This window comes from Rhamphochromis longiceps, linkage group LG3 (assembly GCF_057381845.1).
Source record: "Rhamphochromis longiceps isolate RC_006_pf linkage group LG3, R_longiceps_female_GT1.1, whole genome shotgun sequence".
Lineage (NCBI taxonomy): Eukaryota > Metazoa > Chordata > Actinopteri > Cichliformes > Cichlidae > Rhamphochromis > Rhamphochromis longiceps.
In genome coordinates this window covers 11,175,765-11,195,371 of record NC_140559.1, presented here as the reverse complement: position 1 = coordinate 11,195,371, position 19,607 = coordinate 11,175,765, and the positions used below count along the sequence as shown (strand labels likewise).

At 40.1% G+C, this 19,607-nt stretch overlaps 1 protein-coding gene across 2 annotated transcripts in view; it reads left to right on the top strand.

The window, feature by feature from the left end:
• The first annotated feature begins 1,797 nt into the window (after positions 1–1,797).
• The window catches only part of LOC146672899 (NLR family CARD domain-containing protein 3-like), a 28,775-nt gene continuing 10,965 nt past the window's right edge, over positions 1,798–19,607 (top strand). For both annotated transcript variants that reach the window (XM_085401433.1, XM_085401432.1), the window contains exons 1-2: positions 1,798–1,936; positions 4,568–4,818. In XM_085401433.1, the coding sequence (XP_085257559.1) occupies positions 4,575–4,818 (244 nt within the window). In that variant the 5' untranslated portion in view covers positions 1,798–1,936; positions 4,568–4,574. The remainder of the gene's footprint in view (positions 1,937–4,567; positions 4,819–19,607) is intronic.

Here is a 19,607-nt window from a genome sequence, read left to right as displayed (position 1 = left end):
ACACGGCCCAGGGGTGAAAACGGGTGTGTCATTGTCAGCAGAGCTTTCTAATATTTATATTTTATCCTGGCACAGTTGGTGTGGAGCACTCAAACTTTCATTGTATTTGTAAATGACGATAAAAAGCTATTTTACTCTATTCTATTCTTTCTCAGATCTTTAAGGACACACTGCACACCATTTTGAGACATGCCAAGTTTTCAGCTAATCACCTTTTTGCACCAACAAGTTGAGCAAGCCACGTAGTCTGAAAGGAGCCTGAGGAGTGATACTTGACTGTCACTCATGCAGGGGTTAAAGCTGAGAAGCCTGGAGCTGTAACTGAACATTCTTCTGCTCATTCAGGTTTTGCAGAAACTCCCAGGATAGATAAAGAAGAATGGAAATATGTTTTAAACTATGGACAAAGTAACCCTGACACCTTTGAAAAGTCCGAATTAAAATGTGTTTAATTCAGTTTTGAAGTTAAACTCTTGGTTTGTGTTAGTCTTTTTACAGATCTGTTAAATAACATGTTGTTGTTGCTTCACAAAGAGCAGGGGCGCTGCCAACTGAAACTGTGTTGCAGGCGGTTTCTAGTATTTCTAGTCTGAAAATTTCCTTGGAAGACTGAAAGCAGGAAACACAACCACATCAATCATCATCAAACAAAGCAGCTTTATTTCACCAGTGATTAAAGATTAAAAAGCGAGATAATGCAGGTTTTAATGAGCAGATCAGGACCAACCTGTTCAGACCTGTGTTCATATACAACTGTCATGTTTTATATCTTTATCATTTCTGTCTGAGGCCCTGACCTCATTTTTCTTTCTTTGGTATGTTGTGCTGATTCTTTCATTATTTATCCAATAAGTATTTTTATACACATGATGGTGGGGTTTTCTTTTTGGCTTTGCTTCACCACATTTATACAAACACTAACTCAGTGGTGGTTGTCATGGTTCTGATTTTGAGGAAGAGACTACGACTGGTATACAGCTGGGTCAGCACAGATCATTTTATTAAAACACACATTACAGTGTGGGAAGAGCCGGACTTCTTCTTCGTTTGCACAAAGAAAGAGAGCTTTATAGTCATTATGACGTCACACAGTTAGATCTTACTGGAAATGATAACAGTTCCTCGCACTCAAAAAGTTCTCCTTATATGGACCTCAACTGCTACTTTAGAGAAAAACAAGTGTGTATTAAATTGTGCATTTTGTGATAGTGTAGCTCTAGACTGTCCTAAGACGACCTTTCTGTTCTTATTAAGTGTGTATGTAAACGTGCATGAATTACATAACGGTGTGCATGTTGTTAAAGGCCTGAATATGTCCAAGTGACTGGAACAGGCCCTGCTGAACCCACCAGATCGAGAGGTGTAAATACACTGATGGACAACAGCTTAAGCAGATAGAAATAATAATACAGAACAACAATAGACTGATTAAAGTGCTGATACTCTGTATACATTGATATCTTGCTCAGATTAACATAGATGTGATTCAAAGATTATTCTGTCAACTGATTCAACAATGGTAAATGATTAATCAGTGATAATTCTGATTATAACTGTGACCATAAGAATACAGAATAAAATATCTCTTGTCCACATGGTGCAGTACTTGTACCACAACAGATCCCAAGTGCTGGATTTTGGATGTCTTCTTCCAGTGTTTGTTCACAAGTGTTTTATAAAACAGTTTTAAGTGTGTAAGTGACACTGTCCCTCCCTTTAACTGGAAACACAAACAGATCAAACCAGTTTGTTCCAAGAAGTCAACATTCAGGTTTTAGAGACTGAGGTGGAGCCAGCTGTGCTCGACAGGAAGTTGTGAGACTTATTGTGTCAGTGTTTGCAGGTGAGGTGATCCAGCTCAGGTGAAGTGAAGTCTTCAGCTCCACTCTGTGAACTCTTGGATCTGTGAGGAGAACCAGGACTCAGCGTCACTGCTGTAAGTGTCTCTGATCATTCAGCTTTCAATTGTCTTGGAAAGTGTTTCTGTTCAACAGGCAGCAAACATTTTCTCCTTGTTACTGCTCACTGACATCTCAGACTGCTCACTCTTTATCAGAACCACTGCAGCTCTCAGAAATTAAACAGGTTCTAACAGTTTTTCTTTACTGCAAATGCAAATGCAACATGTTTTTCCTTTACTTAACCAGATTCTTACTCTGGATGGCATTACATTGGCCTCCAGTAACACTGTGAGGAACGTTGGAGCCATTTTTGAACAGGATGTATCCTTCAATGCCCATATTAAACAAATATGTAGAAATGCTTTCTTCCATTTGTGCAAAATCTCTAAAATTAGAAATATCCTGTCTCAGAGTGATGCTGAAAAACTAGTTCATGCATTTATTACTTCTATTATCCTCGCATGTGATTGGCCACAATATGGAGGGATTAGAGACTGGCCCACCAGGTATAATAGGAAAAGTCATAAAGCCTTTGAATGAAAACAACCACTGTTGTGACAGTGATGTACACAGTCTTGTTGGTATATGTATGATTTCTATAGATTTGACATAAAAACTTGATACAGATAATTATTTGTTAAAAGTGAGACATTTTAAATGAGAATAAGAAAGAAAAGTATTTCTTTGTGTCCCCCTTTCCCTGTTAATGCCACACCTGCCCCCCTGGCAAAACTTTGCTAGACCCGCCCCTGCACAGTTACCAGCTGTCAGCTACAAAGATGATGGGTGGTTATCTTCCGTCCCTCTGTCCTTTACCTTTTCCTTTTCTTCTGACCACCCATTGTCTTGACCATCCAGCTGATACTAGAAAGTAATATTAAATAAATTCTAACAACAACTGATCAAGTTTAAACGTGCTGCTGTTGTTTAGTGCAACATCCGCTGGTTTCCTCTTTCTGCCGCAAATTGATAAGGAGATGAGACATCAGAAAAGCCGATGTAAGTCCCAGCAAAAGACGCAAACTCAGCAGTCTGCAACAACAGGTGATCATTGATCAGTTTCATGATTGAAGTAGCAACAGGAGAGGGAGGGGAGAGAATGAGAGAAGAAGAGGCAGCTGTGCAGCGTAACGACAGAATAAATCCAGCTTTGTGTCTTTTTCATTGTAGCTGAAGTCCAGGACAAACTGTGTTCCTTTTCAGCTCAATGCGAAATACGTAATATTTTCTCTGAATACGGGACGATTCCGTTTGCACGGGACGGTTGGCAACTCTACTAACTAACCTTATGAATACAATAAAGTTCACCATCAGTAACAAAGCACGCACCCAGCTGTATAGAAAGTCTGTCATGCTAGCTAGCGCGCAGTATGACTTATTTTAACTGATTGTAAAAAGTCAGCACAACGAAAATATACATAACGTCTTACCTGACATTCAGTTCACCGGACACTCGTACCAGCGGCGCGAGAGAGAGAGAGGGGTGTGAAACGAGACAGAGAACCGCTCTCGGTGTAAGCCAGGCCCGGTCGCTCGGCTCCTGCATGTCCATTCTGTCATACACCGGTGGCTAGCTGCCCTCTGTTGGAGCTCCGCGTTAGCCACCACCAAACAACTCAGTTGTTTTTGCACATCGACCAGCATCTGGACAATCCACCACCTTTCACTGTTTATACCATTACTAAAATGAATCATCGGCCCATAAAAACGAAAATGTGACTCCGAGTCTGTGCGAGTATTTGTGAGAGACCCGGGAGGTGAAACAAGAGAGAGAGTCGCCCTAGCTGGTGCTTTTCAGCCAAGCGCTAGCTAGCCGGCTAGCTGCCATATGGCAGCAACATCGTCAGAGCACTGTTGCTAATATGGGATGTCTTGATAAAACGAACAGATATTTGAAGTTTACACAGCTACATTTTTGCCTGAAAATATCTTAAAAGTTTATTTTGTCACCTAGAAACATTAATAAAAGCAATATATAAAACGAAGAGGTGGGCTCCATTGTTTGACTGGCAGAGGTGAGCTATGAATTGTGGGATATGGCGGCAGAGGTGTGCTATGAATTGTGGGATATGGAGTTTTCCATCATGTCAATGGGCCAAAATTTGCACTAAAATATTAATATTTAAAAAAGTATAAAAGTCATAAACCCCAAAAGTCATAGTACACCATTCCAGATCCAGCCGCACAAAATGATATAACATTTGTGAAGCTTGTCTCAAAACTCTGGGGTGAGTTATTAAGTGTGCCTCTTGCCATAGGCACAAATAATAATTATTGTACTTAAGGCACTTCAGGTATCTGTACTTGAGTATTTTTATTTTCAGACTACTTTTTACTTTTGTTCCCTACATTTTTAAACAAATATCTGTACTTTCTATTTCTTACATTTTCAAAACAAATTAATCAGATTTACTAATTCATTTCCCTCTCATTCTGTGAGACTGAATTTAAAATGCAGATAAGAAAATGAAGTGGTGGATGTATCTCTCACTTAATATAAACTTCAAGAAATTAATCAGCCAAGATCAGAAGATTCTAACTAATCCCTAACAAACATTGAAGACTGTGTAAAGAGGAATACTGACTGGATCAACTTTATGGAAAAAAAACGTACTGACTTTGATGTGTTCTTTGTTTATAAATGAGTCATTTTGTGTTTTTCACAGTTCAAAGATGGAGGAACCTGCTCAGACACAACTTCTGAAAACGCTGGGAGATTTGGGAGAAAAGGAACTGAAATATTTTAAGTGGTATCTACAGAAACCTCAGTTACTGGGCGGTTTACCAGTAATCCCAAAGACTGATCTTCAGACGGCTGATAACACAGAGACAGTGAATTTGATGATCAGCAAATACAAATTTGAAGATGCTTTGGAAGTCACAAAGAAGATTTTGGAAAAAGTCAAGACTCAAACAAGTCAGTAAGGGGTAAACAAAATAACACGAAACATGAAATTTTGGCTGAATTATGTCTTGATGCCTGCTTAATCATCCATGTAAAGAAATCCCCAAAAGGTTGATTCTGTTCATCATTCATTCTGTTCGTCATTCATCCAAGTGACTTCTTCAGTCTCAGCTGACTGCAGGTTCCCCAAATCTTATAAAGAGTACATTTGCACAAAAAATGAAACCAGCCCACTGTATGAACAATGGGCTGTGAGGTCAGTTCCTTGATCATTTATATGCAAATATAAAAGTCTCAAATTGATCAAGGAGCATTTTCCCTTTTCACGTAAATGGCCTCCTTGACTCCGCGCTCAAACCAGCGTTCCTCCCTGTCCAGGATGTTACATCCTCATCATTGAAAGAGCGTCCACTGGCCTTTAGGTGTATCCTCTTAGCCAGAGGTTGTTTGGTTTCCCTGATGTATAGATCCTGGCAATCCTCCTGCACTTAACAGTGTACACTATGTTACTCTGTTTGTGTCGGGGACCCGATTTAAAAGCCATGGAGATGCGGTGTTTAGAGAAAATGCATCTCAACTGTTCCGATACTCCTGACACATACGGGATCACTAAGCTTTTTCACTTAAGCAGCGGTTGTCCTTCTCTCCTGGATCATCCTGGAGCTTCCTTTAGGCGCCTTCTCAGCTTTGACAAATGTCCAGCTGGGATAACCACATTTACTCAGGGCCTTCTTGATGTGATGTTCTTCTGCTTCACTGGCTGCTGTGTCTGTGGTATAGATGTGAAAAGCAGCTGGTATTTTTATCTGTATTTGTATTTGTTGAGGAGGGAAAAGTATTTGTATTTGTAAATGTATTTGAATAAAATTCAAAATAGGCGTAAAAATCGGGTTTTTTTGCGTTACACTTCTAATTAACATTATAATGTAAGTATTCTTTAATCATATCCATTATAATAATTATGGATATGCAATATTAGTTGATGTTCTTCCATAAATCCAACAATGAACATGTAAGAAGGAACGTAATTGAAAAGAAAATAACATAATAGCCTCACCCATGGTTAAACCAACAACTAATAAAATACCATTGTGAACATTATGAACTCCACCACCACCCGTCCTTGTTGGAGGACGCTGAACAGACAGGGAAACTGACTTGCAGGGGCAGAACATGGCTGTGATGATGAACTGGTGCTGGTGGGGGGGGGGGTTGGCAGACAGCACCAGGAGAGGATGCTTTAAGTGCAGGTGATTATGCATAGCAGATGTTGTAAGATGTTTGATATCTCTGCCTCTGCTGATTTGACTTTTGCACACAGTACATAACAGTTTGGTTTCATCTGCAGCGCTGAAAGTAAAAGACCCAGGGAAACTGAGTTAACGAAGATAAGATAAGATAACTTTTATCAGTTCCACACGTGGGAAATTTATTTCATCACAGCAGGAAGTGGACAGTGCAAAAGTTAGATAGCAAAAATTAGAATACAATAAGAATAAAATACTGTACACAACTGTACAGAATACATCCATCCATCCATTCACTTCTGCTTATCCTTTTCAGGGGGGCGCTGGAGCCTATCCCAGCTGTCATAGGGCGAGAGGCGGGGTACACCCTGGACAGGTCGCCAGTCTGTCGCAGGGCTAACACACAGGGACAGACAACCATTCACACTCACATTCACTCGCGCATTCACACCTAGTGACAATTTGGATTATCCAATTAACCTATCCCCACAAGCTGCATGTCTTTGGATGGTGGGAGGAAGCCAGAGTACCCGGAGAGAACCCACGCAAACACGGGGAGAACATGCAAACTCTACACAGAAAGACCCCGGCCTGATGGTGGAATTGAACTCAGGACCTTCTTGCTGTGCGGCAACAGTGCTAACCACCGTGCCACCATGCTGCCACCGTGTACAGAATACAATAAAGTAAAATAAAATACTTTATACAGTGGAATAATATAGAATAAAATAGAAAATAGGATAAAAATAGAATACAAATTCTAAATACAACTGAGTAAAAAAAAAAATTAATTATAAAATATTAAATAATAACTAGAGATGGACCGATCCGATATTACGTATCGGTATCGGTCCGATACTGACCTAAATTACTGGATCGGATATCGGGAAAAATAAAAAATGTAATCCGATCCATTAAATATCACGAAAGCACCTCACAAAACTTGCAACACGCTGTAACTCACCTCAGAACGTTAGCACGTCGGAGCAGTATGCATCACGTGATAGAGCAGCTGTGGCATGCCAGACCTGTCGGTGGTCTGGATAGCATTTGGAGCTTCGCTAGCAACCCGGCATTTCATCTCTGACAAAGTTATCCCCGAGAGAAGTAAAGCAAGTGTGTAAGTCCATCTCTGAATGTTTGTAAAGCATTCCCACGTTAAGCTTAACGAGCGACTGCCTCTCGCTCTCCTGCTGCTACTTCAATCGTGAAACTGCTTAAATGATCAGCTGATCGGCTTTTCTGTCGCGAGTCCGTCTCTCTTGTTTGTTTTTGGCCCACTTTGCACCAGAAAGAGGAAACCAGCGGCTGAACAACAGCAGCACGTTTAAGCTTGATAAGCTGTTGTTAGAATTTATTTAATATTACTTTCTACACCAGGATCTTTTTCTACGTAGCTGACGGCTGGTAACTGTGCAGGGGCGGATCTAGCAAAGTTTAGCCAGGGGGGCCGATAGGGCATTAACTGGGAAAAGGGGCACAAAGACATACTTTTCTTTCTTATTCTCATTTAAAATGTCTAGCTTTTAATAAATAATTATCTGACACCCAAAGTTTTAATTTGATGTAAAAGGAATAGAAGTCAATTACTGTATATAGTGACTATTAAGTCTAATATATATACCCTAGTAAGCTATAGTACATTTTCCTTTGGGAAGGTACCATCTGTGCAGTCTGCAATTTTGTTGAAGAAAGAAAGAAAGATTGATTTCTGTGCATTTTTTTTCACACTGCATCAAATTAAGGTTGATTACGTCGATTAAACATCATGAGGTGGCGCGTGAGGGGTGGTTCCCTATTTTTTTATTTTTTTATTTTTGTTGTTGCTGGGAGTCGGAACCCTATTAGTTAGGTTGCTTAATATTTACGCTAAGTACTCTTTAAAATACCAGAATAGGGAGGATGGTGTAGGTCTAAGTTTATTAGATTGATCAGTATTGCTGAACTATGAAATATTTTTTTTGTATACAGGTATAACAGGATAGCTTTAGTGTAGTTGTTGTTTTAAACTTGAGTATGAACTTGCAGACTTGCAAAATGCAGCAAGATATTTTAAAAAACAGTTTTGTTGATTAAAAAACACTATATCGGATTCATATCGGTATCGGCAGATATCCAAATTTATGATATCGGTATCGGTATCAGACATAAAAAAGTGGTATCCTGCCATCTCTAATAATAACAATAAAAAACAATAAAAATCCGTGAAAAACATAAATTTCACACCCAAACCTCAACTCTCGCAGCCCAGTACCAAACCACTCATGGACCAGTACCGATCCATGGCCCGGGGCTTGGGGACCGCTGGTCTAAATTGCCGAGCTAACAGAGCTCCATAAACAGAGCGAACATGAGAGCACCCGACTGCATAACGTCAGTAATGCAGCATAACTGATTAATCTCCCGATCTTCACCAAAGTTATAAACTGCCTCTGAAACCCAGTTAAGGTACGAAACAATCTATTCAACAAAAATAGTGATGCAGTTCAGTCTTTTATCACTCAGCTGTGCCGTCTCAGTTGCTGTGTGGAGCAGCCGGTGTCAGTCACTTTTTTGCACGTCACTCACTCACTCATCCGGTCATGTACTGTGGTCTCATAAGGAAACTCATCTTTCTGATATACATTTTTTCTTGTTCCCGAATACAAATATTTTTTTTAAGTATTTGTGTGAAATAAGTATTCGTAAAAAACACATTATTTGTGCATTTCCGAATACCGTATTCGGGTTCACCTCCACCCCTATTCTGTGGGGATGGTGTTCTCTCTGTGTTGTAGTTTCCAGATGGGTTTTCCATTTTTTCCATTTCCATTTCCAGACCACCTTTATGCTCCAGTGGATGATGAGAGTCAAACCTTAAATACGTATGTGTAGGTTCACGGTACACGTCAGCTTTTAGATGTCCCCCATTCAAAATCTCACAGTCTAAGAAGGCCAACCTGCCACTTTTCATATCCTCCCTGGTAAATTTGATGTGTCGGTCTACCGAGTTAATGTGATCCATGAAATGTGGTAGATCCTGAGATTTGATTTTCACCCAAGTGTCATCCACATACCTGAACCAATGGCTTGGTGGTGTTCCAGGGTAGGATAGCAAAGCCCTCTTTTCCACTTCTTCCATGTACAAATTAGCCACGATGGGTGAAACTGGGGAACCCATGGCACACCCATGTTTCTGCCTGTAGAACTGACCCTTGTATGTGAAATAGGTGGGATGAAGACACAGTTCCAAGAGCAAACACACTTGGTCAGTGCTGAGAGTGGTCCTGTTGCTGAGGTTGGTGTCATCCTGTAATCTCTTATGAACTACCTCCAACGCTTCCATGACTGGGATACAAGTGAAGAGAGATGCCAACCATCCCATCCATCAATCCATCCATCCTCATCCGCTTTATCCGGGGCCGGGTCGCGGGGGCAGCAGCCTAAGCCAACCATCCCTTTAACGTTAACTAGTAATGACTTCATGAACTTCTTCACAAATAAAATTTTTATCATTAGAGAAAAAATTACCAATAATCATCCCACAGATGTAATATTATCTACAGCTACTCTTAGTACCATTGATGTTAAGTTAGACTCTTTTTCTCCAATTGATCTTTCTGAGTTAACTTCAATAATTACTTCCTCCAAACCATCAACGTGTCTTTTAGACCCCATTCCTACAAAACTGCTCAAAGAAGTCCTGCCATTAATTAATTCTTCGATCTTAAATATGATCAACCTATCTCTAATAATCAGCTATGTACCACAGGCCTTCAAGCTGGCTGTAGTTAAACCTTTACTCAAAAAGCATCTCTAGACCCAGCAGTCTTAGCTAATTATAGGCCAATCTCCAACCTTCCTTTCATATCAAAAATCCTTGAAAGAGTAGTTGTCAAACAGCTAACAGATCATCTGCAGAGGAATGGTTTATTTGAAGAGTTTCAGTCAGGTTTCAGAGCTCATCACAGCACAGAAACAGCTTTAGTGAAGGTTACAAATGATCTTCTTATGGCCTCTGACAGTGGACTCATCTCTGTGCTTGTCCTGCTAGACCTCAGTGCAGCGTTCGATACTGTTGACCATAATATCCTATTAGTGCGATTAGAACATGCTGTAGGTATTACAGGTACTGCGCTGCAGTGGTTTGTATCATATCTATCTAATAGACTCCAGTTTGTGCATGTAAATGGAGAGTCCTCTTCACACACTGAGGTTAATTATGGAGTTCCACAGGGTTCAGTGCTAGGACCAATTCTGTTTACATTATACATGCTTCCCTTAGGCAGCATCATTAGAAGACATAGCATACATTTACACTGCTATGCAGATGACACCCAGCTCTATCTGTCCATGAAGCCAGATAACACACACCAATTAGTTAAACTGCAGGAATGTCTTAAAGACATAAAGACCTGGATGGCCGCTAACTTTCTGCTTCTTAATGCAGATCAAACTGAGGTTATTGTACTCGGCCCTGAAAATCTTAGAAATATGGTATCTAAGCAGATTCTTACTCTGGATGGCATTACCTTGGCCTCCAGTAACGCTGTGAGGAACCTTGGAGTCATTTTTGACCAGGACATGTCCTTCAACGCACATATTAAACAAATATGTAAGACTGCTTTCCTCCATTTGCGCAACATCTCTAAAATTAGAAATATCCTGTCTCAGAGTGACGCTGAAAAACTAGTTCATGCATTTATTACTTCCAGGCTGGACGACTGTAATTCATTATTATCAGGAAGTCCAAGAAACTCGCTGAAAAGCCTTCAGCTAATCCAAAATGCTGCAGCAAGAGTCCTGACAGGGACTAGAAAGAGAGAGCAGATTTCTCCTGTTTTGGCTTCCCTTCATTGGCTTCCTGTTAAATCCAGAATTGAATTCAAAATCCTGCTCCTCACATACAAGGTCTTAAATAATCAGGCCCCATCTCATCTTAATGACCTTGTAGTACCATATCACCCTATTAGAGCACTTCGCTCTCGCTCTGCAGGCCTACTTGTTGTTCCTAGAGTATTTAAAAGTAGAATGGGAGGGAGAGCCTTCAGTTTTCAGGCCCCTCTTCTGTGGAACCAGCTTCCAGTTTGGATTCAGGAGACAGACACTATCTCTACTTTTAAGATTAGGCTTCAAACTTTCCTTTTTGCTAAAGCATATAGTTAGGGCTGGACCAGGTGACCAGGTTTTATGTTTTGGATTGATTTTGTGTTATGGGTTATATTCTTAACATCTTGTTGTGCTTTGTTGATCATTTCTATTATTATTATTATTATTAGTCTATGTTTCAGTTTAATCTGGTTAAGGGTTTAGTTCTTAGGTTTTGTTCTTGTGCCCTTGTATTTAGTGTACGTTTAGTTCAAGTCTGCGTCTTTGACTTGTTCTTTGAAGGTCTCTGTCTTACGTCAGTGAATTCAGTTTTGCTTCCCCTGTCTCGTCTTGTCAATTACTCCCAGCTGTGTTCTCCTGCTGTGCCTTGTTCCCCTCGTTATCCCTCTGTGTTTTTAAGCCCTGTGTTTCTCTGTGACAGTATTGTGTCATACCCTCAGAATAACCTGTGTGTTCTTGTCATAGCTTTCTCAGTGTGTTCTATGTTTTTTTTTGTGCCAGCAATAAAGCGGAGATTCTTTGAGTTTGCCATTCAGTGTCCACGAGTTCTGTGTTTGGGTCCTCCATCCCTGCCTGCCCACACACAGAGCCCTGACACAATTGGTCTTAACCCTCTGGGGTCGCTGGACGCGCCGGTGCGTCAAAATCACATGACCAATTTAAGACAACACAGCTACAAGATGCAGCGACTCTGAGTCTCCATTTCAACTTGGGTTGAAAATGCAACCAAAACCAGAGTTATGATAAAAAAAAAATACGCTTGATGTTTTTTCTGAACAAAACAGTTGTGTTTACAGCGGTAAGAACAGTAAAAAAAGTGTTTTCACAAATAATTTGTGTGCCTTCTTATTTGATGCAGAACACCTGATTGTTCTGTAAATAGATTTAAATGGTTATATAAAAAATGCTTGAGGCCTTCGCTGCACTTTTAGGTGAATAGTACCATATAACTTTGTTGTTTGCAAAACTTGTGCATAATTTTTTAGAGATGTACAATTTCTATTTGCATTTCAAGTTATGAAAATAATTTGTTAAACATGATGTGGGTTTTACAGCAAAAAATATAACTTTTTTCTACTCGGATTTTGAATTTTTTGCCTGAATTTAGATCAACTGTGCTAAAATAGTATGCCAAAATGAAAAAAATAACTCAAATTTCAGATATTTGAGGTTGTGCTGAAAATAATGATACCAAACATATTTTAAAGGTGAAATAAAGAGGTAAAATCAAAAGTAGTCAAAAACGGCCAATTATACCCTGTACCACAGAGGGTTAAAGGTTAAATGGTTTCATCTGCCTCCATAATGACATCTCTCACCTTCTTAACAAAATCCAAGGTGTTGTGGATGCGGTGTTCAGAGCTGCCTACCAGCGGGTTGAGGATCGAAGCCAGAAACTTGGAGATGTTATAGGTGACCGAGTTGATCATACAGACAATCGGTCTTAAAGTTGCACCCTGTTTATGTATCTTCGGTAAACCATACAGATTTAGTGTAGATTCCCCTGTGTAGTCTGTGTTATGAGGTCTTCTCAATAGCTTTGTCTTGTTCTAACTACTTGAGACAATCTATCACCCTCTTCCTGTAACCACTTCCTGGGTCTCATTTCGGGGACTCATAAGTATTTCTGTCACTGAGCAGTGGCAAGATTTTCTCATGATAGTCTTTCTGGTTTAGCAGAACTGTGGACCTACCCTTATCTGCCATAAGGACGATAATGTTATATTATATAATGTCGTTACTAAGTGATGTGAGTGCAGTGCCTTTCTGTCCTCCATGTTGATGCTGAATGCTGTGGGCTCTGCAGTGCTTAGACAGGCCGAAACTTTCGTCTGTAGTTGCTCTGCTTCCATGTGTGCAATGTTGCTGTCAGGAAGTCAAGGAGGCCATTTACTTAAAAAGGGAAAGACCATCTCTGACTCTCGGAGGGGGCCTAAGGGTACATCTTTCACCATCTTACAATGTTGTGATTGCAGCCATTCCCCAACTCTCTGTGAATGGTTCTCATTGCCATTGATAAGCGGTCTTTGAACAACAGCCTTGATGAATTGGCATTAATCAGTAGGTGTTGATCAATGGTCATGAGAATTTGCATATTAATGATCAAGGACCTTGCCTTATAGCCCATTTTTCATACAGTGGTGTTAGTTTTAGTCATTATGCAAATGTAGTGTTTATAAGATTGGTTTAGGAGAGAAAACATTTTTGAGGATGTAATTTATTGAAAAAAAAAACACTGTAAGACTGTAACAGGCTGTTTTACAGCTAATCCGAAGATCTTTGCTGTTCCTAGGACTGCGTTCTTCTGGACAGAGATTGTTGATGTTGTTTCTGGGATCTGCTGGAGCCACTAACCAAGCTTGGCAGGCCCTAAAATGAGCGCTGGAACCACTGTTACCTTCACCTTGCACATCTTCTCGAGCCCTTCTCTGAGCCCTTGGTATTTCTTGGGCTTCTCTTGTTCCTTCTTCCTGATGTTGCTGTCATTCGGAACCGCTACATCAATGACTACAGCCATCTTCTTCTGTTTGTCTACCACCACTATGTCCGGTTAGTTAGCCACCACCATCTTGTCTGTCTGTATCTGGAAGTCCCACAGGATCTTAGCTCGGTCATTCTCCACCACCCTTGGGGGCGTCTCCCATTTTGACCTCGGGACTTCCAGGTTATACTCGGCACAGATGTTCCTGTACACTATGCCGGCCACTTGGTTATGGCGTTCCATGTATGCCTTGCCTGCTAGCATCTTGCACCCTGCTGTTATGTGCTGGATTGTCTCTGGGGCATCTTTACACAGCCTGCACCTGGGGTCTTGCCTGGTGTGATAGACCCCAGCCTCTATGGATCTTGTACTCAGAGCTTGTTCTTGTGCTGCCATGATTAGTGCCTCTGTTTCAGTCCAGCTTTGTCCAGCCACTGGTAGGATTTCTGGATATTAGCCAACGATGCCACCTTATCCCATCGTCCAGCCAATAATGTGATTTACATTCGTATATATGTAGCTAATCACCATCGTTGACAGGTTATGACAGCGTCCTTGTGTGCCGACACCGGTGTTTTAGCAAGCAAAGTGGCTGATGTGGAGTGAAGCCACGTTAATGACAACGTGTACAACCATTGGAGATGTGAGCAGGACAGACTGAGCAATTGATGGAAAAAGTGGTAGTTATGTGTAGTGTAGTTTTGTTGTCTGTATCAGAACAATGAGGCGACTGCTGAGTGTTACAGGTGTTACAGCAGTGAAACATCTCCTGCTGTCAGGCCTGCAGGTATCAGGCTGTTATTCTCCTTTTTCTCATAGTGGACAGAAATTATTTTTTGGAGCGGCACAAATAATTTGTGTGGCATCAGATTTGATGCAGAACAGCTGATTGTTCTGTAAATAGATTGAAATGTTTATTTAAGAAACGCCTTGGCTGCATTTAAAAAAATAGCTGCAAAAAACTTTGTTGTTTGCCAAACTCAGTTACTTTTTTTGAAGACTAAACTAAATCACGGGCAGGGCATAGGTGTTGATAGCCTGGATCTTATTTTTACCGTTCAGCTGACTCCTCAGGACTTGCCTGACCCTCTGAGGGTACTTGGTGGTTGCAGCCTTTCCTAGGGGCCTCTTCGTGGTTCCCATTTGCCTGTGGGATCCCCAGGTACTTCTGTCCTCTACGTCTGCAGCGTTGCCTTCTGGTAGGTCTATTCCCTCAGTTCTGACTAAGAATTCATTTCTGACTGCGTGTCCTCTCTTGGGCGATCGTGGCTCAAGAGTTGGGAGTTCGCCTTGTAATCGGAAGGTTGCCGGTTCGAGCCCCGGCTCGGACAGTCTCGGTCTTTGTGTCCATTACTACAGTATACATCAAAAAATAATTTGATTTCTCTTTCAAAACGTGTCAAAAACTCACCAAAAAAATAGATATTGGATTTAAAATTACGATTTACTGTTGATTCTAGAAAATATCACATATAAATTTAGTTTCTAAGTGTCATCTAACGTAGATTTCGGGAATATGTACTGGACTTCCAATTTGAATTAAGTGTGCTCCCTGTAAGATTGTTGGCTTTATCTGTAACTGTGAGGGACCAAGCAGCCAAAGCAAAGAGGACACAGGCAAAAAAAATATCTTCAAAAAGGGTTTTCTTTATTTTAACCCTCAAAAAGTCCAAAATTAACAAAATTCAAAAACATACTTAGCAGGCCCACAAAACAGGTCAACTAAATATAACTCTACAAAAAAGAATTTCCAGAAACTTAAACAAACAAAGTGAGACACAGCTTAACTCACAAACTGACCTAATTACAAAGACACATGAGGGTAGCTTTTATAATGATTTGGCCAAACCATTTGAACACAATGGGGGGGGGGGGGAACAAACACTCTAATATTAACTAAGCACAGAATAACCTAACTAAACCTAAAACACCCCTGCTCCTGGTAAGCCCATGGTTGGTCCTGCTGAGCAGGCATTTTGTTCCCAGAGTCCTCAGCCACGCCTTTTGCCCAGACAGGAAACAGCCACCGTCCAAACCCAGGTAACTCAAAGAAAGAGAAACATAATTAATATAACAAAACATTTTGGAAAAACCATACAATGTTACCAGTGTTAGGTTTAACCAAAGGATTAATGAAGAAAACTGCAAAGCAAATTAATAAAGTAAAAAGTGGACTAATTTACCCCTGTGTGGCTGATGCCATCACAGTAGCAAAACATCCAAAGAACCCTTATTAAACAAAACCCCTGATTATATTTACATCAAGATTATGTTAATTCTTGATCATATGTTGTGTATGAGCAGTTTTTACATGTTTATTTTACTTATAAGACATGAGACATGGTTCCAATCATTAACATGGATTTTATTGACAAAAAGATAACCCTTCCTGGAACAATCCAAGACCAATTAACACTTATGCATAAACAAAGGCACATAGAAAAAAAAATCTAATTCAAACGCACATTTGAGCACAAAAGAAGGGGACACTGCCACCTCGAATCTGCCTTACCACATCTGGAACAACGAAAAGGGGACTAATTGAGGCACATAACCTGCAGGTTTAGAAGTAGCTCTAGCTTTCTGAACGTCTCAAATTTAGGGCTGCTGCTGGCCATTTGCGCTCCCTTGGAGAAATCTGCAATGTAATTATATGCAAAGAACAACTAGAGTAAAACAAAAGCCTCATTGTTATGCTGATTATACTTAACTGACAAATTAAGTCAGTCTATTACAATGAACTGAGATGAAGATAATACTTAAGACAATGCTACACCTATCGCAGGACAGAGTGACAGAGAAGCCTGTCAGCAGACAGTAACATACTAACTGGCCAGCACTAATGCTAGCTAAATGTGAATAGGATTTGCAGCCTATATTTCACTTTTCCCTATCAAGCAGGCCACTTGTGCTGTTGACACTGACCATGAACCAAAGACCAGTGCTACTGAACAGCAGATTATGTTATCCTCAGGATAAAAATAAGAACGTTTTATGCTCTCCACTCGTAGTCTGCAATTTTGGTGATCAATGTCAGAACCTTTGGATTGACTGCAAGGTTTTTCTTGGACGTGTTCCACTCCACTTTGGGTTTATCTTAAAGCACCGGTCGAATGAAAAAAAAAAAAAAATGAAAATGAAAAATAACAACTTCATTAAGAAACGGACTGGACTGTATGATTTTTACATTTGCAATGAATCTAAGTGTAGATTGAGCTTGCTTTTGAGTGCATGTTTGGACATACAGGTCATTGTGAAACAGAGAGGTGATGCAAAGATATTTGGTTAACCTGTGAGTCTATTGCAAATGCTGTTTCAGGGTAGTGAAACATCTGTGAACATCTACTACTCAAAGGTCTCTTTCTATAACTTGACACGAGCATGAATCAAGGATATTACAGAGACAGCCATCTGAAACGCATTGCTCAGTCTTATGTGTTTTAGCTGCAAATAAAAGGAGATCTGATGATTTCATTTGGATTGCATAACTTTAGATTTCACTGTCTCATCATTCTTATGTTTTAATGCATAAAATTGACTGGTGCCACCTTACCATTGCTAGAATTCCAAGGTTGCTGCTTGGGCTACTGGATAAGAAATGTTCATGCAGTAGTAAGAGCCAAACATCAGGATAAGTGCGTCGCTGAAGATAGTGATATGGCCATTCACAATTGCCTGGTCCACAGATAACATGAAGTGCTCGGCTGCCAAAGTAGAGTTTCCTGTTGTGTATTTGAACAAGAGACAAAGGGACAAAAAAAACAAGTCCACACATGACTCAAACAACAAACTGCAATGTTACAACTGATGTATATCAATATACACTGGCATGCAGTTTGGACCCCCCGGTCAACTGCAAGGAGTCCAAATTTTTGCTGTGGGCCCTTTCTTTTTCTGTTTAAAAAAAAAAAATATGAAAATGATTTTATTTAAAATTAAATGTCATCTGTAACTTTATGCCATTTGGAAATTATTTCATCTTCCACTTGCTTAACTGTTCATATGAACCAAAATTTTGACCATAGGTGCCCAAACATTTACATTAAAGCACCACAACTGTGACAGCCGTAATCTTTTGACATCCTTAAATGCAGCACAATACTTGCCTTTACAGCTTACTGAATAAATTTGAGAACTCACGCCACTAATCTGCAGAGGAAGAAAAAAACCTTATAAATCATGAAACCTGCCAAAATCCAAATACAGGCATGCAATGTACGTTTATATGTAGTCAAATAATTCACCTCATCTGCTTAGGTCTACCACCTCTCTACAAAATAAAAGAAAATACTTGGCTTATCCTTTACATGTCCATTACATTTTACAGGGCAAAGCTAGCACAGTGGGCGACTTCTATTTCCCTCACTTCATCACGCAGCACATATTGGTGCGCACGAGCTAGAGTGGAACAGGTCGCCTATTAACTCTTAAGTTGCATACTTAATTTCACATTAAGACAAATGCATCAGTGGCAGCTGTTGTCGTGGGGCCCCTAACGGGTATTAGCGGTGTAGAAACTATCCGCGTAGCAACTGCTGTGTTTACACGGTCACAGAAAGCTGGCAGCTAACAAATTATCAAACAACAACTCTGCTGGCCAGCAAGCTAGCGGCTGGTCTAACTACACCTTATACTGACGGATGGCGTGCTTTGCCTGCATAGCTAGGGATTCCATGCCTTTTACCGTCTCAGTAAACTATGAGCCATAGTGGTCAAGCAATTCCAAGTTAATTCTACTAAGCTGAGTTTGATATACTTGCCTTGCAGCAGTGCATGGATGATCTTTCACCAACGTCTCTCTTCCTCCGCGCTTTCCAAGCCATACACGTGACCTTGTGGTTGTTAGTTCAAATTTCTCATGTTGTTATGTGTCCCAACCAGAGGAGGAGCCAGACATTTGAAACACCCGGGGCTTAGCCCTAAAGGGTAGTATGCATGTGGGATTTTTTTTTTTTTTTTGAGGGGGGGGGGGTGTAGAAATGACTGAAAGATTAATAGGCTCTGTTTTGAGTTTTGTTCAAAAAAGAATGACTTCATATAGGGAAATATATATATCACACATGCAGGACACCTTAAACTAGTTTTTTAATTAAGCAGCGAGGCAGAACAAGATCAGGGCTGTATCAAGACACGAGGACTAAACCCCAATTCAACCAGACCCAGATCTGATCCAGAATTAAAACAGGACTACAACAGTTCAAAAGCAGGATTACTGAGGACGTAACCAAGACATAACCACAATCAGAACTAGATGATAGTAGCACTAAAAATCATCATAGACCTGCACTACACTTATTTATTTAATTCTACCAAAGTCCAATATTTAGATTGAGAAAAGTTTATATAATTATTTAGCCTTGTTGTGCAAACAAGCCCGCATAACTTAATAAATATAGAATTTGAAAAATAACAAACCTAAAAAGAAACACTAGGTACGAGATACATGAGGACCTATGATACGCTGATACTTTTGGTAAACAACCATTTGACTAACATGTGTGTCTCACCTGCTCTTGTTCATCTCTGTTCTGTCCTCATTCTCCATCTCCCTCTCTGCTCCTCTCTCTCTCTTTGTGCTGACAATCATCAAATATACAGTTGAAACCAGATATTTACAAACTCTTCAGATCAAAACACAAACACTTTTTTAATTGTAACATCAAATCAGACTAAATGTTTATTTTTTAGATTGATAAATATAAAAACACATTTGTTAACTTTCAGAGTAAAGAGAGAAACTATCTGTATTTCTTAATTGCAAATGGCACCAAATTGTATTCAAACTGAGCCACACTTATGGAGCTCCACAGTTCTTTTCCTGGTGTTTTGTTGACATCTCTTGATTTTCCCATGTCACAGAAACAGGCTCTGTGTTTTGCCTTATATGCATCCACAGGTGTGCCACCAGTTTACTCACATGGACTCTACTAACCTATCAGAAGCTTCTTCAGCTCAGAATGGAATCGTCTGGAGTTTCTTATTAA